The 26544-nt window shown below is 39.3% G+C and overlaps 1 protein-coding gene across 1 annotated transcript in view; it reads right to left on the bottom strand.

Annotated features, from left to right (window-relative positions):
• The window catches only part of OCA2 (OCA2 melanosomal transmembrane protein), a 367587-nt gene that overhangs the window by 184012 nt on the left and 157031 nt on the right, over positions 1 to 26544 (bottom strand). The window contains exons 10-14 of the mRNA XM_006116097.5: positions 22437 to 22508; positions 19713 to 19778; positions 16654 to 16710; positions 15548 to 15672; positions 3564 to 3702 (exon numbers count right to left, since the gene is read on the bottom strand). Coding sequence (XP_006116159.1) covers positions 3564 to 3702; positions 15548 to 15672; positions 16654 to 16710; positions 19713 to 19778; positions 22437 to 22508 — 459 coding nt within the window. The remainder of the gene's footprint in view (positions 1 to 3563; positions 3703 to 15547; positions 15673 to 16653; positions 16711 to 19712; positions 19779 to 22436; positions 22509 to 26544) is intronic.

Here is a 26544-nt window from a genome sequence, read left to right as displayed (position 1 = left end):
ACCTAAGGAGAAGATCAATACATAGGGGCTATATCTAGGCTGTCCCCTCTTGCACAAAAAATATACAAATGAGGCAAAGCGTGGAATAATGCCATGCCTCATTTGCATGATTAATGAGGTTCTTTTTGCACAAGAGGCTTTTGCGCAAAAAGGAGCCTTCTACACCGTTCCTTTTTGTGCAAAAACCCCCTCTTGCACAAGAGCCGTTCTTCCTGAAAAAAAGAGGAACAGCTGCTCTTGTGCAATTGCCTATTGCGCAAAAACAGAGCCTCATTAATTATGCAAATGAGGCACAGCAATATTCCACACTTCACCTCATTTGCATAATATTGGCACAATACAGGGGCAGTCTAGACATAGCCAGGAAGTTTCAGTCTTCCACTCAATCCTTCTGCTGCTCTGTGGAAGGAATATGTTACCATAAGGGTTTACTTGCTGCAACATACATTCACCAATGTGGTAGCATAGTTGCACCTATGGGTGTAATAGGGGAGCTTTCAAGGCTCCACCCATTTTCTATCACTTCCTCATCCCTCTGAATGAGAAGGAGATGCATCATCCCTATGGAGCCCCATCCTCTCTCAGGCTATGTCTACACTGCAGAGCTTTCCCCAGATACCTCCAGTATCTAGGAAAAGCTCTGCCACATCCAAGGAATGCGTCCACTTTTTCGAAACAGTTTCCAAAAAAGCAGACATGTTCTTTCAGCATCCCTGTATTCCTCTCTGAGAGGAATAAGGGATGTTCCAAAAGAGGAGTGTTTTTCTGAAATTTGGCCCCGTGTAGACAGGCCAAATTTCAAAAAAGCCTCTTTTGGGGGAAAAAAAAGCAGAAAAAGATATGGAAATTGCAGTTCTCAATTTGCGTATCTTTTTCTGACTTTTTTTTTTTTTTGGCAGTCTAGACATAGCCTCAGTCACATACTTTGTACATCACATCCCTTTATTCTCCTGCACTTCCATTCAGCCAGGGCCATGATTCAGCCCTGTATAGACCACATACTCATCTAAGTAGTTGAATTGGACATAGAAGTCAGTGAAAAAATATCTTTTTTCTTATTTGTAGCTCTGAACACAATTTAAATGGTTAATGTGTCTACTACACATTGCAAGGTTTCCATGAATTTTCATAAAGATTCTTCTCGCACAATTGGTTTGAATAACTTTGACTTGCATAACAGAGACTAGAAATAATTTTCATCAGGGAGATTTCATAACGTCAAGCAAATGCTATGTGATGCTGCAAATATTCTTTACTTGAGGTCTTGCTGATTCTGTGAAATAGCCTAAACTTCCCAGATGGCAATGGCATCCTTAAGGCTTTGTTTTAGGGAAATTACAGCTTATAGGTTCTATTGTTTGTGGCTCCAAAACTGAAAACAGATGGGCATCTGTTCTTGCACCTAAATACACATTTCTATAAATGTTTCTATTTCATACTGAGATATGCAAATATGCTGTTTTCATGAAATAATATATCACTGTCTTCATATTAGCTGGATTTTTTTTCTGATTACTTATGAAGGTATGAAATGTACTACTTTATGCACAAAACTCTCTCAGAACAAGTTTGCAGTTTTAAAGCAGAGAGAGAAAATTACTCTTACATGTGACAATCTGGGACTTAAATAATGGATCAGTGCCAAAACAGCACTGCTGGTCCAGTTATTGTTTATGGTCTAATACCTTTCGAATGACCAAGGCCAGAAATAATTGCAAGTTATCATTGCAAAGGTATAGTCTGGGTTTTCTCCTGACATAAGGAACAACCAAACACTGTACTTTCACTGAGAATTACCTTTATTTTTTATTTCAAGAACAACAAGAAAAAGCCAAAGTCATATCTCTCCATGGCCACACATAAGAGGCTATGATTAAATAAGTGCTATTTAATACATTTTAACCACTAGCGTGACCCCATTTAAAAACTTTAATACACCTAATATTGACTACAACAAGTTAATATATTTTCAGAATTATTAAACTATGTCTACACATTTAACCCTGTCTACACTTTTAACAACATTAGTTGAAATATATTAATTAACACAGTTTGATAGCTCTGGCCCTGTGGTGCTGTACGAGTCTGCCTGGGTAGAGCGGTTGTTAATGAGATCCATAATGTCTACATCCATGGGGGCCAGCCCAAATCCATATCTCATGGATGCAGACACTAAGAATGTCATTAACAACTAATCCACCCATACAGACTCCTACAGCACCACAGGAGTAGAGCCACAGTCACAGAAGAGAAGCCCCTCCTTGCTTTGCTTCAAAACACTAAGACAGACTGAAAGAGAGACAGACAGAGAGAGCGCTGATGACACACCGGTCTTCCCCCCTGCTCCCATATCTCCCAAAGGACTGTAGTGAGCAGAGAGGTAATCTCTCCCCTTCCCAAGAGCAAGAAGAGAGAGTTAGAAAAGAGCATAATGAAGTCAGGCTAAGGAGCTGTGATACCCCACTTACAAAACAAACATGGGAGGCCGGGGGGGGGGGGGCTCCTTCCCAACAAAAGGAGCTATAATAAGAGGCATAGAAGCAGTACATGACTCTCAGCTCTTCCCGGGATCTAAAAGCCTGAGAGCAGGGGCTCTATACAGCCTTAAAGGAACAAAGAGGCAGTGAGGATCATAGGGAGTAAAGTGAATAAAGAAGTTCAAGATCAGGTGGCTGGAGCTCCTACTGTTCAGTACCCCCGTAAATCCTATTGCTTTTGTCACTGACCTCATTTAGCCAGCAAAATGAAACGCTAATACTGGAACTTAGGGTAGGAAGTTAAAACCTCTCAAGCCATTGTACTCTGGGGAAGGGCTAGTAGCAAGCGGCGTTCTACGTGGGTGGGAGGATTGGTCTCTGAGTCTTCAATAAAACTAGATAATAACTGACAACACCTGAGGCTTGCAATTCTGTGCCCGGTCCCACACAGGGAAAACATTCTCATAGTTTGCATCATCCAACAGCAGAGCTGACAAATACAGTAAAGTGAAAAGTCAAAAAAATTCAGAATTGCTTTTGTTCTATAGGTTTGTTTTTCTTGAATTTTTTTTTGGGGGGGGGGGGGGAATCTTCACTGCAAAGCCAAACAATTTCAATTCTCCTGCCCGCATCCCTCATTTTTTCATCTGACTCTGCACTTCATAAGAACATAAGAACGGCTGTACTGGGTCAGACCAAAGGCCCATCTAGCCCAGTAGTCTGTCTGCCAACAGTGGCCAACAACAGACTTCTTTTCCCTTCTTTCCTTCCTTTCTCTATTTTGACCCTGAAAAAAGGGCTGGGTTTAAAAAATACCCTGAAAATGGGGGGAGGGGGAGATCCTTTTCAGATAACATCAAACATGGAGGGGACAAAATTGCTTCTGAAATAAGGCCATTGTTCAATGCATTTCTGATTTGAAACATTTTACTCAGCTTTACCCTATAGCACTTATGACAAGAAGCAGAAGAAAATAGGTGTATTTTGTTTCCTTATATGGATGTCTGTGGAAGGAAAAGGTCTAAACTACTGAATAAACCCACATCTGCATCTATATTTAGTAACACAATGGACTGTAATACATACCGCCTTCCTCACTTCCTGTTTTGAAACAATAATCACATTTGGTGGATCCCCGACAGCTGTGGCAGCTCCTCCAATGTTCGTGAAGATTACTTCTGCAATCAGGACATGTCTAGGATCAAGATTAAGTACCTCACATAACCTGCGTATATAGAAGAAAATGAAATCAGTTCCTTAACCTCTGATTAAATTATCTCAAACCTTAAATGATTTATAAGACTTAGTGCTTGTGTTGGAAACTCAGAACTGTTGAACAAAGGTTAAAAAGGTTGGCCTTCCATAATTAATTATTTTACAATATACTGCAATGCCTACTGCATTCAAAATACATATTTTAAAAACAATGGTACAGTAGCAAATCACAGTTGAATTATAGCTAAAGTTTCATGAGCTTTTCCATTTTAACAACTCTCCCTTTGTGGCATTTAATGTTCTAACACATGTACACCTCAGGCTAGAATTTACCAAGTTTAGTCTCTGCCCATTTTTTAAGGTTGAGTAGGAGTATTTCAGCAATTATGTTGTATGAGGAGAATAGAAAATATAATTTCACTAATATTGAAAAAAATATTTTTAACCTTCACTATCAGCAGTACATCTGATTATTGATAATAAACATTGTATAAAGAAATGGCCCACAGTGAGAAGTGTCTCAGAACACTACAATGAGATTATCAAGTTATGGTCCCTTAAAAATCATGTTGTGCATACACAGCACATTGTCCAAGTCTGTTCATGAAAGGCCTTATTCAGGAAAGCACTTTGACTTTAAGCATGTGCTAAGCCATTTTGTGCTTAAACTTAAGCACATGTCTAAGTGCATAACTGAACAGAGGTGGGCTTGCATTTGCTTAAATGCTTTCCCGAATCAAAGTCTTAGGCCCCAGTTCAGCAAAGCAACTTAAATACAGCTTAACAGTAAGCATGTCCTTAAGCCTCATGGGGCATAGCTACACTGCATCTGGATAGGGGTGCCAACTTTCTAATTGCACAAAACCAAAAACTTGTGTCCCGCTCCTGCCCTGCCCTTTTTCTGAGGTCTCACCTCCCTCTCATTCCATCCCCCCTCCCTCTGTCCCATCCCACTCACTCATTTTCACTGAGCTGGGATGAGGAAGGGGGTGAGGGCTTCAGTTGCAAGTGCGGGCTCGGAGGTGGGGCCAGGGATGGGGGGTTTGGGGTGCAGGAAGGGCTCAAACCTGGGACCAAGAGATTCAGATTGTGGGAAAGAGTTCCCAGCTGGAGCATTGGGGTTGAGGCGCAGAAGGGGGTTTGGAGTGTGGGCTCCAGGAGGGAATTGTGGTACAGAAAGGTCTCAAGGTTAGAGCAGAGGACTGTGATGTGGGAGAGATTTTGGAGTGCAAGCTCTCGGCCATGCTCACTACTGGGCAGCTTTCCACAAGTGGCAACTTGTCCCTCAGTTTCTAAGCAGAGGCATAGTCAGGTGGCTTTATGCACTGCCTCCACTCACAGGTGCCTCCCCTGCAGCTCCCATTCACCACGGGTTCTAGTCAATGGGAGGTCCAGAGCTGGCATTCACAATGGGAGTGGCGCATGGAACCTCCTGCCCATCTTAGTTTAGGAGTCAAGGGATATGTTGCTACTTCTGGGGAGTTAAGTAGAGCCTGGTAGGGAGCCTCTCAGCCACACAAACCAGACTTTCAACAGCCCAATTAGGGGGTGCTGACCAGAGCCACCAAGGTCCTTTCATCCCACTCTCCCTACCTCTAATATCATCAATTCACAGACACTTACCTTCCTTCCCCCCCCCCCCCCCCCCCCCGCATCCTCCTCCTGTTCTGCAATGTGATTTGTCCTTTTCATATCTGTTCATTTTTTTTAATTGTATCCTTTGGTATATATGGTTGTGACTACTTTCTTCCACTATTTTGATCTGAGGAACTGGGTCTGGCCCACGAAAGCTCATCATCTAATAAACCATCTTGTTAGTCTTTAAAGTGCTACATTGTCCTGCATTTTGCTTCAACTACCCCAGACTAACACGGCTACATTTCTATCACTTTTCCAACCAGGCATTCCAGTCAAAACTGGACAGCCGACAATTCTATATCTGGGGAGTGTGATTCCCAGTACAGGTGGACAAAGACACGCCAGTTCAGCTTGAAGTAGTATTCTAGAAATAACCACATAGATTTTGTAGCACTGATGGCATCTCAGGCAAGCCTGAGGGATAGCTCGGTGGTTTGAGCATTGGCTTGCTAAACACACCATTGTGAGCTCAATCCTTGGGGGAGCCATTTAGGAATCTGGGGCAAATCTGTCAGGGATTGTACTTAGCTCTGCTATGAAGGCAGGGGACTGGACTCAATGACCTTTCAAGGTCCCTTCCATATATTATTTAAGCCACCCAAGAGTACTGAGACACCATCTGTATTGAATCATCCACACTGTTACTTTCTGCATGCTATCTCAAGTTTTGAGCTACCACAAATCTGTTCACCTGATCTCAAGATCACACCTCCCAAATTTACTGCAGGTTTGCCATTGATTTCAATGTCATTTAACCACATGCATAAGCACACACTTACATGATGGGTTGAACAGAGACGGCCTTAAGCATGTGTTTAAAGTTCTTTGTGTTTAAGCAATTCACAGATTTTAAAACCATTATCATCATCTAGTCTGACCTCCTTTGTATACAAGCACAGAATTTTAACAGCTGACTATGCCCAAAAGCTAGAGTATCCTTTTTTAGAAAGACTTCCTATCTTGATGCAAAGATTTCAAATGGCAGAAAATGGATCCCATGGGATAATTTGTTGCAAATGCTAAACAAAAAGAGGTAGAGTGATCCGGTTGTTATGCTGATAGCTTGAGACGTTGGAGATTTCTTTTCCTGCTCTGTGTCAGACTTCCCATGTGACCTTTGGCAAGTGGCTTAATCTCTGTGTGCCTCTGTTCCCCATCTTTAAAATGGGGACAATAGCACTTCTCTCCCTCAAAATGGTGCAATGAAGATTAAAGATAATGAAGTGCCCAGATACTGTAGTAACATGAGTACTATCAGTGCTGAAGATGGATGGAATTACCCCATGTTAAAAAATTGTGCTTGAGGAATCCCCAGACATCATCCTTTAATCTCCCCACTCCCACCGCAATATTGCACAGGGATTCAACCTAAAGAAATATTGTGCCTGACTGCTGAAATCCACAAGATGCCCTCTAGCTCTGCATATTCTTCCCTGAACCCAAAGAGGCAGAGGAGATCTGCATTTCCCACTTGTACAAACACAATGGCGCTTGTGCCTGATGGAACATAGCTGACAGCAGTACAACAACAGGTGATTGCAAATAGCGTTGAAATTAAATCTATGGTTTCCACCCTAGAGACCACTATGACTGAGATTCAGAATGCATGGGAGGGGATGAACTCAGAACTTCAGAAGTGGAAGATGATTTCAAAGAGAACTACATACAAGTTTTGAAGAAGTGTAGTGACTATCAAGATTATTAAGATCAAGCTAATTGATCTGGACTTTCAATAATGTAACATCAGGATTGGGGTATCCCTGTGAGAATTGAGAAAGGTAAACCCTCTGAACTTGTTCCTAACTGCTAAGTTATTGAATCTGCCAGTAGATTTTGTTTTGCTATAGAATGAGAAGACCAAGCCCTTGCCCCCAAGCCCGCTCCAGAACATTGGCCTAGAACATTGCTTGTGCAGTTCTAGGTGTTAACTTTTAAAGAGATGTTATCCAGAGAACCAGCAATTAAAATACTGCTCTTTCGAGATTATGCCATGATGGGGTTGCAGCAAAAGCAGGTTTTAACCAAATAAAACAACTGGCTATGCAGATAAACTGAAAGTGTTTTTTAAATAACTGGCAATGCTCCATATTAAAAATGGCAAGAAGATAGTACCACTGAATTCCCCTCAGGAGGTAGAAATATATCTGAAAAGAATCTGCAGACTTCTCCATCCCAAGAAGAGACATCTATGCCAAGATCTTATAGAGTTTATGTATTGCTCTCTAAAATCTGATATGGCTGTTTTAGATAATGGGTGCTAATTGATATTGAAATGTTAGCATCTTTTATTAGTTGGTGCTTTCTTATCAATTAAAGTATCAAGGTTCTATTGATATTAGGTGATTACTATAGTTGTCATGTTTGGGCCCCAAAAGCTCTGGATATCCAAAGTTTACCTGATCCAGCTGCCCATCACCATCAAATGTATATTTCTAGACTGTTCAAACAGATTTTTCTCTTTGATTGTTAAGTACTGACATGATTTTCTCTCTCTACTATATTTTCCATTTTGTTTTTTCACTTATTTAATTCCTCTTCTGCCCACCTCCTGTTGCCCTCCCTGGAATGGTGGGAATTTCCTTCCCATTTCTGTAGAACATATACTGGAAAGTGATAACCAAGCCCAGGATTCTATAACTTTGCCTGCTTAGATACGCAAGAATTGTATGCTTCTTGGGAAAATTTGCAATTCCTCATTTTTCTCAAAGTGACTTTATATTAAAAGTGTCTCCTGGAATATAAATCATTTTAACAATCCTATTAAAAGAAAAACTATATATTCAATACCTGGCAATTCAAAGACAATGCTGACTATTGCTGTGCTCCAGAAGACCCATCAGAACTTGAAGAATGTAAACAGATTAAAGATTGGGTAGGCCTTTCAACTTCTAGTTTCTTAAATTCAAAATTGAGGGGGCATCAAAAGTTGCATGTTAAAACTCTAAATACAAAGTAATGAGAGTATGGGTAGATTTACTGTTTTGAAAGCTGAAACTGGGAATTTTATTATCATTTTAGCCAATCTCTATGGGCCAAAGCAGAGTAATCCCAATTTCTTTCCACAAGCTGTTCATACATATAAGTGACAAGGGTCACCATAGCATTACTTTTGCTGAAAACTTTAATACAACTCTAGACACAGTCCTTGATACATCTTCTTCATCTAAATATAAAAAGATGAATATTAATGAGATACTTCATATACACATGGCTGATTTAGGTTTACAAAATGTGAGAGATTATACACAGGATTACTCAGAGTACTTTTTTTCCTACAGTTTATTCAGCATATTTAGGATTGGGTTATTTCTTGGTGTCACTAGACTTGATCAATTCTGTCACTGATTGTGGCATCGGTACTATTGTTATATCCAACCGTGCTCCTACACATATATCTTTTAAGTCCCCACCTCAATCTAAAATGTGGAGAATACATACCTCTCTGCTTTTTGATATATCATTTGTTAACTGTATTCAGCAGGAGTTTGAACTTGAATTTTTAAAAATGCCCCCACTGTTTTATCAGCTGTCAGACCTTGGAAAGCATTGCATAGGCAACTAGTAATTGCTGATAATTGCAGGGGAACAATGGTCCCCCCCACACACACACACACAAACATCGTCACCGCCATAGTCGACTTCCTGGTGACTGTCAAGGCACCTTTCAGCAACACCCTCTTGACCATGGCAACCTGGGCAGTTGCTTACCCTTACGTCCAGCCGTACCAGAGTCAGCCTTAGGGGAAATGGTGTCCTGGGTGAACTTGTTTTTTGGTGTCCTGGCTTCAGTTGTTTCCCCAAGTGCCCACCCCACATTGCCCATGGACTGTGATGCCTCTCCAGAGCCCCAGTTGTCCCTTGTCCCCCACTGCCTTCCCCCAGCCCTTTAATTGCATTGGCACCTGATGCCTCCTGCAGTCCCCCAACTTCCCTAACCCTCACTGCTTATACTGGTGCCCCAATCCTCACTGACTCCCCACTGCCTTCCTCCCCCAGTGTCCCAATTACCCTCTGGCCCTCCACTGCCTCCACACCCACTCCCCTCTTGCTCCTGACCCCTACACTGCTTCCCTCATCACTCCTGGCCCCAGTTGCCTCGTACCCCATTTCCTCAACTGACTCAACAAGCTCCCTTTTGAGCACCTCAGGCAGGTTACCAGACATGTATTCAGCTGATTTTCCCATGCTCCCTCAGACACAGATCTGCACTGCCTACAGTCTCAGTTCCCTGCCCTGGCCACCACCTAGCGGAGCTCAGCTGGAGCACTCACCAGAGGTGCCATTCCCCGGCATGTCCCTTCAGCCATGCTCAGCCTGGCAGAAAACCAGAGGACACGTGACCCTGTGAGACACTCCCCCCCCCCCCCCCTCCCCACCAACACACACACACACACACACACACACACACACACCATGCTTTAAAATCTTCATCAGAGGCTGTATTATCTCCTATGCCATCTTTAAAACAAATTGGAGACAACAGAGTTTATACTCTTATGAAGGAAATTAAGGCTTTATGTGTAGTTTATGCTTCTTGCCTCCTCCCCAGAGAAACTGCATCAATCTAAATAAACAAACTCCTGTCCCAACTGGCTGAGTTTGTCTGATTCTGTCTAAAGCAAAGCTACTGGGAATCTGTTGAGAAACATGCCAAGCTGTTGCGCACAGACTTAAGCAAGACACAAACAGAAATAAGATTGCTGCTAGTCATGATCATAGTAATAAATTATACACAATACATTCAGCAATTAATCAACAAATTAAACAGCTTTATTCCACACAATTTTTAGATGAAGAGCAAGCCAGCAAAGAGGTCCTTGATAACTTTTTATTGGCTTGTGACTGCCACAGATCTCTGATTTGCAGAAAGAACTTTTAGATTACTCTCTAGACATCAGGGAACTGACTCAGGCTATAAAAGAAATGAAGATTGGAAAGATTCCTGGTACAGATCAGATCTCACCTGAACTTCATAAAAAGTACTCTGAAACTTTTAATGCCTATATTTTTTAATATATTAAATGAGGCTAAGAAAGAACAAACTCTCCTGCCTACTGCAAGAGTAATTGCAATATCAATTATTCCCAAATCTGGGAAAAACCTTTAACTAAGTAATAATCACAGGCCAATTTCATTAATAAATTGTGACACTCCAATTTTAGCTAAAGCTCTTTCTATGCTATTGAACAAAATTGTGACATGTATTATATACATAAATCAGGTACTTTTATAAAAGATATGATTCAGTTAATTTGCACTGAAGAACCCATAGCTGTCAATGCTTCAAATGCCCAAAATAATATTGTTCGCATTGCCTTTGAATATCTTTTGAATCTGTTACCAAAATTTGGATTTGATGAAGAATGTATTGCTTGGATTAATACTTTTATTTTCTAAATTGACTTCTAGGATAATTAACAATGATGATATTTCAGCCCCATTTCCATTTCAGAGACCTACAAAGCAGCCCCCTCTAACATCTTCTGCTTGATTTAGCTCTACAAACTTTGACTCTTGCCATCAAAGTAAATCAACATATTCATGGTATCAGGGTGAGTCAAACTGAGCACAAAATTACTCTCTATCCATACAATGCATTTATAACCAAGCCCATTCTGACTACCAGTTCATTATTAGTAAAGTTGGACTCTTCTCAGGATCTAAAATTAATTAGGATAAAATCAGAAATCTTACGGATTGATAAATAAGTTGACAAAGGCCTTTTCTCAAATTGTGATTTTCAATGCCAATCATTTTACATGAAGTATTTAGGAATACTGATTCCCAAAGATATTTGGGACATCCAGTAATTAAGTTATCAATTTGAAGACATTTAAGCGATAATAAGGTGATAAGTAACAGTCAGTATGGATTTGTCAAGAACAAATCATGTCAAACCAAAACCAACCTAATAGCTTTCTTTGACAGGGTAACAAACCTTGCCCGGGGGGGAGGCGGGGGGGGAAAGAGAGCAGTAGGTGTGGTATCTTTTGGCCTTAGTAAAGCCTTTTGTTACTGTCTCACATGACCTTTCATAAACAAACTAGGGAAATACAACCTAGGTGGAGCTACTATAAGAGGGGTGCACAACTTGTTGGAAAACCATTCCCAGAAAGTAGTTAACAGTGGCTCAGAGTTAAAATTGAAAGGGCACAATAAGTGGGATCTCACAGGGACTAGTTCTGGGTCCCTTAAATATCGTCATCAATTGTTTAATGACATACAGTTTGTGCATAACACCAAGCTGAGAGGAGTTTTAAATGCATTGAAGAATAGGTTAGAACATAAGAATGGCCGTAATGGGTCAGACCAAAGGTCCATCTAGCCCAGTACCCTGTCTGCTGACAGTAGACAATATCAAATGCCCCAGAGGGAGGGAACACAACAGGCAATCATCACATGATCCCTTCTTGTCATCCATTTCCAGACAAACACAAGCTAGAGACATCATTCCTGCCCATCCTGGCTAATAGCCATTGATGGACCTAACCTCCATGAATCTATCTAGCTCTTTTTTGAACCTTGTTAAAGTTCTAGTCTTCACAACATCCTCTGGCAAGAAGTTCTACAGGTTGACTGTGCGCTGAGAGAAGAATAACTTCCTTTTGTTTGTTTTAAATCTGCTGCCTATTAATTTAATGTGGTGACCCTTAGTTCTCATATTGTGGGAACAAGTAAATAACTTTTCTTTATTCACTTTTTCTATACTAGTCATGATTATATAGACCTCTACCATATCCCCCTTTAGTTTCCTTTTTTCTAAGATGAAAAGAACAAGTCATTTTAATCTCTCTTCAGATGGGACCCGTTTCAAACCCCTAATCATTTTTGTTGCCCTTTTCTGTACCTTTTCCAAAGGCAATATATCTTTTTTAAAATGAGGCAACCACATCTGTACACAGTATTCAGGATGTAGGCATACCATGGTTTATATAGAAGCAATAAGATATTCTTGGTCTTATTCTCTACCCCTTTTTTAATGATTCCTAACATTCTGTTTTCTTTTTTGACTGTCGCTATACACTGAGGCTGTGTCTACACTGCACCCCTTTTCCGGAAAAGGGATGCAGATTAGACACTTTGGAGTAGCAAAATCCGCGGGGGATTTAAATATCCCCCGTGGTATTTGCATTAACATGGCTGCCGCTTTTTTTCGGCTTGGGGATAAGCCGGAGAAAAGCGGCAGTCTACACGTGATTCTCTGGAAAATAAGCCCTTTTCCGGAGGATCTCTTATTCCTACTTTCAAGCACATGTCACTCCTTGACTTCTGATTCATAACTTTCAAGTAGGAATAAGAGATCCTCCGGAAAAGGGCTTATTTTCCGGAGAATCATGTCTAGACTGGCGCTTTCTCCGACTTATCCCCAAGCCGGAAAAAAGCGGCAGCCATGTTAATGCAAATTCCACGGGGGATATTTAAATCCCCCGCGGATTTTGCTATTCCAAAGTGTCTAATCTACATCCCTTTTCCGGAAAAGGGGTGCAGTGTAGACACAGCCTGAGTGGATGTTTTCAGAGAACTATCCCAAATTACTCCAAAATCTCTCTTTAAAATACAAAACGATCTGGACAAACTGAACAAATGGTCTAAAGTAAGTAAGGTAAAATTCAGTAAAGACAAATGCAAGCTACTCCGCTGAGGAAGGAACAATCATAAAAAAAGGGATATGACTACTTAGGAAGGAGTACAGCAGAAAGGGATGGCTGGGAGGGCGGTAGTAATAATGAACCACAAGCTAAATATAAGTGCACAGTGTATTACTGTTGCAAAAAAAAAAAAAAAAAATAACACCCCAGAAAACCATCATTCTGGCATGTATAACAGGAATGTTGTAAGACATGATAAGTAACTCTTCCCCTCTATTGCACATTGCTTAGGCCTCAACTGGAGTGGTGCATCTAATTCTGTGGCAGCTTTGATCTTCTCTGTAGTGTAGACATACCTTAAGTTAAAACAGACACTATAGCAATGAATATAGTGTGAATTTAAAAGCATAAAAATATTTCAAGATATTACCCATGTATAATGTATCTAAGTCTCCAGAAAAAAATGTAAGGTAAAAAGTTGTATTGTATTATTTGAGCAATAGTATGACATTATGTAATTAAAGACTGCATTGAAATGCAGTTGCACATGTCATTCCTTGACTTCTGATTCATAACTATACAACTTTAATACTCCTTTTTTTTTTCTTGATGGGGTATAGACACACTTAGCAAAAAAAATGCTTACTGTAGTCTATAAAAGCAAAGCTGTAAGGCATAGTTAAAATGTCTTACCTGAACTGTAGGCTTAAACCATTACAGTTCACTTACTCAGGATTTTCAATTTCCCATATAAAAAAGCAATTTTGTAGAACATTGCAAATCATAAAGTGTCTTGACATTCAGAATATGTTTTAAACTAAGTTACAGCTAAAGAAGGTTATTTACTGAATTATTTATAAAAACAAATTACCACAAAATGTGACAAGAACTGAACATCATATTTTATGCTTCATTGATAATAGTCTGAATCCTTATTGTCATGGAATCAGTAGATTTTTCTGTTAGCTTTATCTCCATGGTAATGACAGTGCAAAATAGTGCTGTGAAATTATAGATAAATACTAAGGAGAACAACAGGATAAAAAGAATGACCTCTAAAATGACATTTTCAGAAATATACACATATATAATAACTTTATATTTTTAGAATAACTAGTAGAATAGAAATTATTGTGATTTTGCTAGTTTAGAAGTACAAGTGATAGCAATCCAAATGGAACATTTTTTCATATGCTTATATTTCCAGTGTTATAAAACGGTTAGCCCTGGTCTACACTAGGGAATTTTTTCAAAATATCCCCCCTTATTTCAAAATAAAAAGTGGGGTGTCCACACTACCAAACCTATTATTTCAAAATAACAGGCCAGTTATTTAAAAATCTGTACTCTTGCTTTCCTCAGAGAATAAGTTTATTTTGAAATATTTATTTTGAGAGTTATTTCAAATTTATTTATTTCAGAATAATTTCCTACTGTAGACATGCCCTTAGTAAAAAACAGAATAAATGTTACAATAGTATGCATCCAAACAGTGGCTCAGAATGTGTAGATTGAAATTCTAAAAGTCTTCTATTACCAATTACATTTCATTTAATTCAAAAAATTCTGCAACATAATTGAAAAAGCTTGTTTAACCATCTATTTTTACCTACTGTAAGTCATGAAAACACTATTTGAGTAAAAGTGATGTGATCTGTTGAAAATATAATCACACAGCGACAAATGGAGCTTTCATTCACCAGCTGTTTCCCGCCTATAATAAATTCCACTTGCAAAACAGACCTTTCCCACTGTAAATTACATTTTAATGGGCTGCATATCTTCATACAATTCTATACACTTAAATATGATAAGGACTGAACGTGCTATATCATTCAATGCCACATTTAAAACCATCTTTTCCATATCAGGTTTTTTAACGTAACTGGATTTACTAGGTTGTATATAGGTTAAATTCAGGCCAAGGAGTGATTTATCATCACATGGATTAAATGTAATCGCAAATCTCATGCAATTTCCAGAAAGCTACTATAACTTAATTCAGTGTTTTAATAAAAAAATATGATCAACTAATCTAGAAATATGAAATTAATCTGGAGTTGCATCCACTTCATAAACATCAATAAGAATATAATTTGAGTTTTCTAATCCTAAAAGAGTTCTTCAGCTACTGAATAGTTTCCATCATTTGTCATTAATATTAACAGGGATTCATGTTTCTTTAACTCATCCATTAGAAAGCAAAATTGTGCATAAATATTAGTCCATATATGAAAACACAAGGTTTTTGAGTTTTGTTCAAAAATTCCAGCACCCCTATTTGCAAGAGCAATTTGCCTGCACCCCTGAATGAAATGATTGGCAGAATTTCCCATTGCAATTTAACTGTGGGCACAAGTCAAGAGTACTTCCATCTGTACCTACATACAGATTTAACTATCTCTGCAAGTAAGTACTTGAATATTTGTGCTCACAACTGATACATGAAAATAAGGAAGCTGAACTCTTTAAAAATTGCAACTCTAGATACTAATTATGGTCAGAACATTCAGGGTTGTAAGATCAATTCAAACTGCTGAACACAAGATCTAAAATATTATTCTGATACACACCAACTAGCGATGGCTAGCTATAACCAACTAACACCAAAAGCATAAAATAAAATACCTGATGGTTACTGGAGTAAAGAGAAGCATTGTGGTAACATTGTCCAAAAATGCAGAAAGAATTGCAGCAATAAGACACAGAATGATAATCATGGCCCACACTCTGCCTCTAGAGAGTTGGTAAGCCTAATAAAACCAAACAAATAGCAACAACATAAAGGCATGGAACATATCAATTTCATTTTCAGAAATAACCAATGAACAACTTTATAAAAGATGGTGCAACAATGATTGGGGAACATTGGTTATACTAGTCACTTCTTTTCCAAAGATCTCAGTATGCTTTTCAAACAGTAATTAATTTAACAACTCTAGGGAAGTAGGAAAATGTTGCTGCTTTACAGATGAGGAAATAGGTTCAGAGCAATTAAGTGATTTGCTAAAGGTCACACAGGGAATCTTCGGTAGAACTAGGAACAGAATATTAGTTTCCTATTTTCTCTTGCTTTAATTCCAAATCTTGTATTTCTCTGCTTATATTTATATGGAAATTAACTCCCTTGAATATAATCTAAGTAAACAAGTTTTACATTGGAAACTATGTATGGGATGACTGAGTACTGAATTTATTCTCTCAATCCATGGGCTGTGCAGCCTAAACTACACAGAACAACAGCGAGTCTTTGGTTCAACTCCTACATAGAGGTCTGTGGCCATTAATTATATATAAATATAAACTAGTGGTCAGATTCACACCTCTCTTTGCCCTCATCTGGAGCACTCATCTGGCCACTGATGAGTATGCCTGAAGCCCAGCTCTGTTACACCCAGTCCATGGGAAGTCATTGGAACACTTGGGACTACTCCCATGCTTAAAATTATGCATGTGCTTAAGTACCCTACTGAGTCAGGGTCTTTGGACTTATCAAAATACCATTCCTTGAAAAGCTTCCATACTTAGCTCCTTAAAAATGTATAAATTGACCACTATTCTTTCAAGTATGGTAAATGTAAAGTGCCCTTGCAAAAATGCTTTTAAAGATATTGTTTACTCTAATAGGTTTGACTAAGCAACAGTTTTATTAATTCAATAAATATGTAACAGTTGCAGTAATATAAATATAGTATTATAAAAACTATAAATGTGAGATGTCACCACTAACTTACCTTTACTGCACAGTAATCAAAAAATCCAGTTTCTGAAAATATGGCCACTAGAAGCATCTACAGGAAAAGGTAAAGAAACAAGAATAAAATTATTTACAGTGATTTGGTGTGATGCTTTAACAAGGAGTCCTACGGCTTTTCCAACAATTTTGGTCCTGTTTTTTGAGGGGACATCAACTGAAAATCAGGATGCCATGCAGCAGAAGTCAGGTTTCTATTACTGGCATTTAGGGTAAAATTTACATCTGTGCAGTAGGGGCGAGGCCCTATTTCATGGTTTAAGGGATGCATACACCTTGTGCAAGCCTCTTTACAGAGATGTATTTCAGTTCTAATTACTTGGTAGACGTGTTGCAAGTATCTCTGTCCTTCTCACTAATCAAAAGTGGACATTAGTTTACAATTATTTTCTTCGGCAGTGCTCTGTGGAGTCCAGAAGACATCCAACTCCCTAGGATGATTTAAACATTCCCATATTTCCGGGAGATTGCCTGGTCCCCCAGTCTTTATAGATGAAGAAAGTCATTAAAATTCATAGGTAGCAGCAGATATAGCTGGCAGTGGATTTTGTCCATTTATGACACCATACCATATTTCAGTCTCAAAAGGATAACAGATTCATATGAGTAGAGTTGGTCATATAACTGATATATTATTATAGTCGAGACAGGTATATGTTTTTGTCCAATTGCACATTCAGACTTATAATAGAAGACTGATTAAGACAAAGGGAAACATTTTCTCTAGTCAAGTATGTTTGAGGAAGGTTTAGTGCAAATAAAATTAACAAGAAGAATGAGAGTGACAACACTCTCAAAAGTTTTCTCTTTCACCAATGGAAGTTAGTCCAATGAAAAGTATTGCTCTCCTTGTCCCAGTGATAACACTTGGCATGTATAGAGGCCTTTTTCCTTATAGATCTCAAACATTCTTTCAGAGGGAGGTGTGCTGTCCCTAAAATTGGGCAATTTTTTATGAATAGTTTATTAACCCCAAAATGCAGTTCCAATTGACTCAAAAATATTTGTGACTCTCTCTCAAAGTCATAGATTTTTTTATTCAGGGCTGAAGGGGTGGAACCTGATGATCTCCTTATAATTTTTAGCCCAATTGTTATGGCTCTGAGAGACCAAAGTTCAAATTCTCCGAAGCTATAGAGTTATTCTCACTCTCTTTCCCTGGCCAGAGTGACTATTTGTTGCCATTAATAATACAGAGAATAGTCACTGGGCCAGGGAAAGGCAGCAAAACTGATTCTGTAGACTAATGGGACACTTACCTATGAGAAGGGGGATCCAATTTTCAGTCCATGCATATTTAATTATTTTTACAACTAGAACAGCTGAAATAACGTAGGGTACGTCTACACATCAGCATTATTTCAGAATAAAGCCTATGAATAACTAACATTATTCCAAAATAACTAACTACAAGCCTTTATTTCAAAATAATGTCAAGCTGGAAGACTTCTTACTCCAACTCCTGTAACCGTCCTTTCACAAGGAGTAAAAAAAGTTGAAGGAAGGGTGTTCTTCCTTCGACCTCCTGCTGTGTAGACAACACCAAAAGCCGAATTGAGCTATTTCAACTTCAAGTACACAATTAACGTAGATGAGATTGTGTAGCTTAATATTACTTTAGCTCTGCTATGTAGACATACCCTCTCACCCCGTGAGAGAATCCCACATCTGGCTATCCCAGAGCCCAATGGCTAGGATGTTCTCCTGTAATGTGGAATAACCAATTTCAAATCTCTATTCCCATCAGGCAGAGGGGAATTGAACCAGTGCCTCCAACATCCAAGGTGAGCACCCTAAACTCTGGGCTAAAGGATATAAGGATAACACCTCGTCCAGTTCTTTTTCTGATCTAATCACTTAAAACACTCAAAAACATCATTTTCACATTAATTTTGTATCAATTCAATTTTTTTTTCAATTTTTCAGAGCTGCCAGCAAACCAAAAAATGACCTGAAGGGGATCTCTGTATAAGCTCAAAAATTTCTCTCTCTAACCAACAGAAGATGGTCCAATAAAAGAAATTACCTCACATACTCTGACTCAGCAAACCAAAAAATCAGCTAGATATCTAGTTTTAGTTATCATTCCAATTTTATGGGAGTAAGAAACAGATACCAACATTTTCCAAAATAAGAACATAAGAATGGCTATACTGGGTCAGACCAAAAGTCCATCTACCCCAGTATCCTGTCTGCCTACAGTGGCCAATGCCAGATGACCCAGAGGGAGGGAACACAATGGGTAATCCTCATGAGATCCCTCTCCTGTCATCCATGTCCAGACAAACAAAGGCTAGGGAAAACATTCCTACCCATCCTAGCTAATAGCCGTTAATGGTCCTAACCTCCAAGAATCCAGCTAGCTCTTTTATGAACCCTGTTAAAGTCCTAGCCTTCACCACATCCTTTGGCAAGGAGTTCCAGATGTTGACAGTGTGCTGAGTGAAGAAAACCTTCCTTCTGTTTGTTTTAAATCTGTTGCCTATTAATTTCATTTGGTGACCCCTAGTTCTTATATTGTGGGAATAAGTAAATAACTTTTACTTATTCACTTTTTCCACACGATAGACCTCTATCATATCCCCCCCTTTGTCTCCTCTTTTCTAAGATGAAAAGTCCAAGTCTTTTTAATTCTTTTCATATGGGACCCATTCCAAATCCCTAATCATTTTTGTTGACCTTTTCTGAACCTTTTCCAATGCCATTATATCTTTTTTGAGATGAGGCAACCACATCAGTATGAAATATTCAACATGTGGGCATACCATGGTTTTATATAGATGCAATAAGATAGTATTGGTCTTGTTCTCTGTCCCTTTTTTAATTATTCCTAACATTCTATTTGCTTTTTTTGACTGCCGCTGCACACTGAAAATGCCTCTTTTTCTTTTAGTTCTTGAGTGCTTTTAGTTTTTAAACATTCTAAATAAACCAAAGAACACCTCTCAGTTAAAAAGATACTAACAAATAAAAAGAAACTGTGAAACATTGACTACAAGTAGTCCAGCACTTTAAAAGCAAATGTTACATTTTAATTACCATTCCAAACAACAGCGCCAGAGTTTCATAATCAATCCACTCCACCACTTTGACCATGCTTGGTCTCTGCAAATCAAACAATACAATTATCAGTTAATCCTCTGGATCACCTAACTAGTGATTAGCTATGGTACTGCAAAATCCACTTAATTGGTGAACTATATAAATTAGCTGTGATAGAAATTAATTAGTGTTTCTGCAGAATATCCAAATGCGGCTCTTTTCTATTATCTCTGAAAACTGCCGATAGCCTGAATGACTTATTATCTAGCACCTACATTTGGTTTTTAGTTTGTTTATTTCTCTCACAAGGAAAAAAAAACTGGTTAATAGATTGCACTTTACTTTCTTCTAACAGAAGAGGATAATTCAGCTTCACCTGTAGACAAATTGGAGGAAATACAGAAAAGAGTATATAAGGGCTGTTTTATGAGGAAAGATTAAAAGAACTAATAAGTACATATACTTTTTCTGTGTGTCAGTTAAGGAGCAAGGGGAAGATAAAAATATTTGAAAGGTGTAAACATCACCAACGCCACTTATGTGGCCCAAGGCAATGTAACCAGTAGATACATGGGAAACCCAATACAGCTGAACATGATGAAATTGTAAGGAATAAAGGTATTTGTTGACAGACAGAAACAAGGAGCTCTTGTGTACCTTATAACATTACTTTCCCCAAGCTGTGAGTATTGTCATCTTTTGCTATTTTGAGAAAAAAACAGCTTTATGATTTTAAAAGATTTATTACAAATTAAAATAAAGCAAACTTAAAATTAAGTAAACTTCTAACTAAATCTCTTAAATTTTTTACTATATTAATCAAGGCTTATATATCACAACTGTCAAAATCAAAATTACAATTGGAATTGAATAAATCAACAAATTGACAATAATGGAATGGTATCAACAACTGACCATATCGTTGGATGAACACAATTAAGAGTTAAACCATGGAGTTAACGTACCATGTGATCTATTCTTATACAAACTTAAGGTGTCATGGTCTGCTTTTTAATTAAGCACCTGAAGCAGTTACCAGATTTCTTTAAAGTTGCCAGTTACTGAATAATGTTGTCCCTATTTTTCTACAGATAGATCTTTCCACACCTAATAATCTCTCTCTGTTACAAAGTGATCAACAACCCATAATTTACCCTTTGGGGGCAGATACTTTTATAACACAATGGGACATGAAGCAATTAAATCTAGGATTTACTGTAGATTAGAATAAGCATGTGCTATTTCTTTGACATACACACACCTGCATTTTTGTTCATACTTCTGAAACGTTGGAGAAAAAGCAATACAGGTACCAAGCATCTTAGCCAGGGAGATTTGAAATAGGAACAAAACTGAAAATAGTTATTTAGGCCATGTCTATACCACAGACCTCACAGGGGCACCATGGTACCACTGCAGCTGCACCACTGTAAAGTCTTCAGTGTAGCCACTTTGTGCCAATGAGTGGTGGTTGCTGTGTCCGTGGGAAAATGACTCCAGCTGACACTGTAACCTGCACTGGTGCTTTTGTAAATGAAACTTACATCAGTCTGGGAACTGTTTTTCTAAGTGCTAGCATAGACATAGCCTGAGAGAAAAAACATTGAATTTTTTTTTTTTTAGCTTGTTGATCTTTGGAACATCAAAACTGCAGAACAGGGACCATGTGATGTCGCCTCCGATCTCAGTATCTTTTGTTGACTGGTGGGCTTCCTCAGGCACTTGTCTGGTCAGATGTTGTTTTCATGGTTTTCTCCTACCAGGAAGAAAGAGCATCAACAACTCTTCTTAGAGTTGTGATGGCCCAGGAAGGATCACACTTTCTTTGAGGTACCTAGACCTTTAAGGTTGTGAATCTAATGCACTCCATTCAACCTCACCTACCCAGAGCACTTTCAAGCAAATCAGATGTTACAAGCTTCATATCCCAATGATATGGTGCAATCAGAGTTGAGGGATAGGCAGGATGATCTTTCTTTATCTGGGAAGTTCTTACTGGCAATATACATCACTGAACCACTAGAAAAGATCCTTCCAGGAATATAAAAAATATGGGATCAGAAGCAGATGACTTCACAGATGCAGTTATAAGACCCACTCCTCTGTGGAGATGAATATGGCCAAAACTCATCTAATCTTCTGTATATTCTGGATGTGTTTAAGTAACCTAATGGCCTACTATAGTCTCGTGTCACTCATACTTCTAGTCAGACCTTCATTCTCTCAGTATTTTTGAAAATATAAGAGATTACTGGTAAAAAATGGAAAACTATTGGTTTTACATAGCCTGATGGAGAAAAAGGTTATCCCTTAGCTCATCTACAGCTCTACTAATATAAGTCTTACACAAGCTAGAAAAATTAAAAGTTGCAGAACCTAAGAAAATTGAAGGTTAGACTGACTAGGCCTCACCAAGGCCCATTTACTTCACACAGTAGTGGAATAAAGCTGAATAAAGCTGAAAATGGTTGTACACAAGTTCCTGCAAAATCAAAATATCATGCCATTAAGTTGGCCTTCTCTTTTTACCCATCTGGAGCCAAGACTGCATAACTCTTTCATGGCCAATGGCCCCAAGAACAGGAATTCACTAACTACGCAAATACTGTTCTTGCAGCATTTTAAGTCCCATAAAGGCTGCTGCACATGACACCGTTTTCACTAAGGTTTTATGATACAATGCACAGAAATAAACTGAATACTTGAAATGTTGCAACTTACCTCACCAACCACAGCTAGTGCAGCTAAAGCTGCCAAAGAGCCCAACATGGCTGCTAGGGTTCTGTGAACAATCTGTAACAGAAGGCAAAACATTACGAAGACTATTTTAAATCTCAGTTTAGGCCTCATCTACACATAAAAAGTAAGTCAACCTAGCCATCTTGCAATTTTTTCACACCCCCTGATAAACAGAGTTAAGTCAATGTAAACTCTGGTATAGACACCATTAGCTCAACAGAAGAATGATTTAATGAACCCTAGCGACTGCCTTTTGAGGGGACAGCTGTACTACAGAAACAGAAATCCCCTTCTGTCCTTGTAGCATGGGTCTACGTTACAATGGAACAGTTACGGCACCACAGCCATGCTGCTATCACTCTTATAGTGTAGACATAGCCTTATTCTTAAAGCAAATAAAACACCCTTGACTTATTTCTGCTTTTGCAATTTACTACCCCATTCCCCATCCCATTCTCCACTATAGCTGACAGGAGGAGGAAAATTCCATTTCACTGCAATGTTTGAAATTTGTTTTGTAGTGGAACAAAAACATAGCTGACAGTGGGTAGGTGATATTATCCTGGGATGCATGAAATTTAGGTATAAGTCCCTCTTCTGCCTGATTCAGAGCAGAGTTGTTCACCCCAAATCAGAGACTCAATCCTAGGTCAGGCCAGGAATCTAACCATTCAACCATAAAACACAAACACATACATTCATTTTCATCCAAAATTTTTCCAATCAGAAGTTTCACGGAAACAGCTGTGTCCCTATAAACTATTCTAGCTTCAGCAAAACAGCATATTTTGATGAAAACATTCCAACCAACTCTATCTTCCACTCCTTCGCTCTTTGAATGACTCATATACAACAGCTGGCCTGACATCTTCCCCTCTAATTGCCCACTGGATCTCCTCCAAATCATTTTGTTATCTTCACTCTTTTGAATCTGTTCTCAGCAGTATGTATATAGATCCCTGCTTGGCACAACCTCAAGGGCTCTTCTCCATCCTCATTATCTTTGATTTTTCTGTAAATCCCTGTTGCAGCACCTCCCCCCCCCTTCCCTCTTACTTCACTTCTGCAGTTCTGTACACTTCTACTTTTCCTTTTCCCCCTTATGACAGGTCTACACTTAACCTGAGACTGATGCTCCACAGATCAATCTCCCAATGTTCGATTTAATGGGTCTAGGACCCACTATATTGACCACTGATTGTGCCCCTATGAACTCTGGTACTCCATAGGGTCATGGGAAGTAAGGGAAATCAACGGGAGAGTTTCTCCCATCAACCTTCTGCAATAGGGTTGCCACAAAAATTCAACTTAAGGTATGTCAAACCCAGCTTGACTAGTCTTGTTCCTGGAGTTGTGTATCGTAGGGTATGTCTATACTACCACCCTAGTTCGAACTAGGGTGGTAATGTAGGCAACCGGAGTTGCAAATGAAGCCCAGGATTTGAATTTCCCGGGCTTCATTTGCATCTCGCCGGGCGCGGCCATTTTTAAATGTCCGCTAGTGCGGACTCTGTGCCACGTGGCATGGACTAGGTAGTTCGGACTAGGCTTCCTATTCCGAACTACTGTTACTCCTCGTTTAGGAAGCCTAGTCCGAACTACCTAGTCCATGCCACGTGTAGCCACACGGCACGGAGTCCGCACTAGTGGACATTTAAAAATGGCGGCGCCCGGCGAGATGCAAATGAAGCCCGGGAAATTCAAATCCCGGGCTTCATTTGCAACTCCGGTTGCCTACATTACCACCCTAGTTCGAACTAGGGTGGTAGTGTAGACATACCCGTAGGTTGACTTTGTCACATAGTGTAGAGCTGGCTTCAGATCACTTTCAGTATCTCCTCTGGTAGTTACTTCTCATTCCCTCTCTGGCAGTGTCCTACAAGGCTTTGGCCTAAATCTGCTCTTCACTTCTCTTCCCTCTGTTCCTTACCCCTATCTGCTCATATAATCTCAGTTACCATATCCTCCTGTCATTCCTTATGGCTAACAGGTGCATTCATGAATCAATTATCTCCTATTACTGCAACCTTCTTTTTCCCTGCTTTCCCATTTCATTGGGGCAGGGATAGCAGAACTGGGGGAGGAAGGCGATGGGTATCGCATTCTCACAATGGAAGTATTGCAGGGACAGATCTACGTGTCCATCTCTGCATGTTATTCTTCAGCAAGTTCAAGTTTTTTTTTTTAATTCAGCTTTATTTATAAAGCATATAAAAAGTACTGCTTCTCCCAGTGCAGGAGGAACAAAAAAATACTGGATAACTTCTTTGCTTACAGCCCCAAGCCTTTAGCCAGCATCTACCACAGTAGCCCTCTCTCTAGCTTCTTCCAGGGTCATACACCATTCCTGTCCTCTGTCTCACCTAATCTGACTTCCTCCCCTCTCATGCATACATCCTCACTACCCAGAGTCCCAAGCCCTGGCATTTTAAAATACTCAGGTCACATGAATCAGCCTCTAATCAGTGATTCTATGTGCCTGGTTTCAGGTGCTGCTGCCTTTGCTCGAGCTACTTGAGTATAACAACTTCTTTACAATAATTTTGAATGGAAAGCAGCAGCCACAGCCATACCTGACCCATAATGATATTTAGCCCAACCCATAACAAACTATTTTGTAATATATTGAACTTTCAAAGTATCTTTTATCTAAGGGTCTCAAAGCACTTCTACTGACTTTAGACATATGAATAGTGTGATTCTATCCAATTTGCAGATAAGCAGATATATATATGTTAAGTGTCGGATCCCAAATCTCAAAACAGATCAGTAGCAGAGCTGTAAAATAGGATCCCTGCATCTTTTTTGAAGCTCTAACCCATAACTCCACAAATGTTCTTGGAATACTGCAATAAGATTACATTAGAAATGCACTCATTGAAAGAAAGAGTCACCATGTGTCTAATGGCTTTATTGCACTGAATAAATATTTAAAGAGGAAATATTAATACAAAATCATAGAATCATAGAATAATAGGACTGGAAGGGACCTCGAGAGGTCATCGAGTCCAGCCCCCCGCCCTCAAGGCAGGATCAAGCTCCGTCTACACCATCCCTGACAGATGTCTATCTAACCTGTTCTTAAATATCTCCAGAGAGGGAGATTCCACCACCTCCCTTGGCAATTTATTCCAATATTTGACCACCCTGACAGTTAGGAATTTTTTCCTAATGTCCAATCTAAACCTCCCCTGCTGCACTTTAAGCCCATTACTCCTTGTCCTGTCCTCAGAAACCAAGAGGAACAAATTTTCGCCTTCCTCCTTGTGACACCCTTTTAGATATTTGAAAACTGCTATCATGTCCCCCCTTAATCTTCTTTTTTCCAAACTAAACAAGCCCAGTTCATGAAGCCTGGCTTCATAGGTCATGTTCTCTAGACCTTTAATCATTCTTGTCGCTCTTCTCTGTACCCTTTCCAATTTCTCCACATCTTTCTTGAAATGTGGCGCCCAGAACTGGACACAGTACTCCAGCTGAGGTCTAACTAGTGCAGAGTAGAGCGGCAGAATGACTTCACGAGTTTTGCTTACAACACACCTGTTGATACAACCTAGAATCATATTTGCTTTTTTTGCAACAGCATCACACTGTTGACTCATATTCAACTTGTGGTCCACTATGACCCCTAGATCCCTTTCTGCCATGCTCCTTCCTAGACAGTCGCTTCCCATCTTGTATGTATGGAACTGATTGTTCCTTCCTAAGTGGAGCACTTTGCATTTCTCTTTATTAAACCTCATCCTGTTTACCTCTGACCATTTCTCTAACTTGCTAAGGTCATTTTGAATTATGTCCCTATCCTCCAAAGAAGTTGCAACCCCACCCAGTTTGGTATCATCTGCAAACTTAATAAGAGTACTCTCTATCCCAATATCTACATCATTGATGAAGATATTGAACAGTACGGGTCCCAAAACAGACCCTTGAGGAACTCCACTTGTTATCCCTTTCCAGCAGGATTTAGAACCGTTAACAACAACTCTCTGACTACGGTTATCCAGCCAATTATGCACCCACCTTATCGTGGCCCTATCTAAGTTATATTTGCCTAGTTTATCAATAAGAATATCATGCGAGACCGTATCAA

Source organism: Pelodiscus sinensis, chromosome 1 (genome assembly GCF_052426305.1).
Source record: "Pelodiscus sinensis isolate ZL-2025 chromosome 1, ASM5242630v1, whole genome shotgun sequence".
Classification (NCBI taxonomy): domain Eukaryota; kingdom Metazoa; phylum Chordata; order Testudines; family Trionychidae; genus Pelodiscus; species Pelodiscus sinensis.
This window is presented reverse-complemented; position numbering and strand designations above follow the sequence as displayed.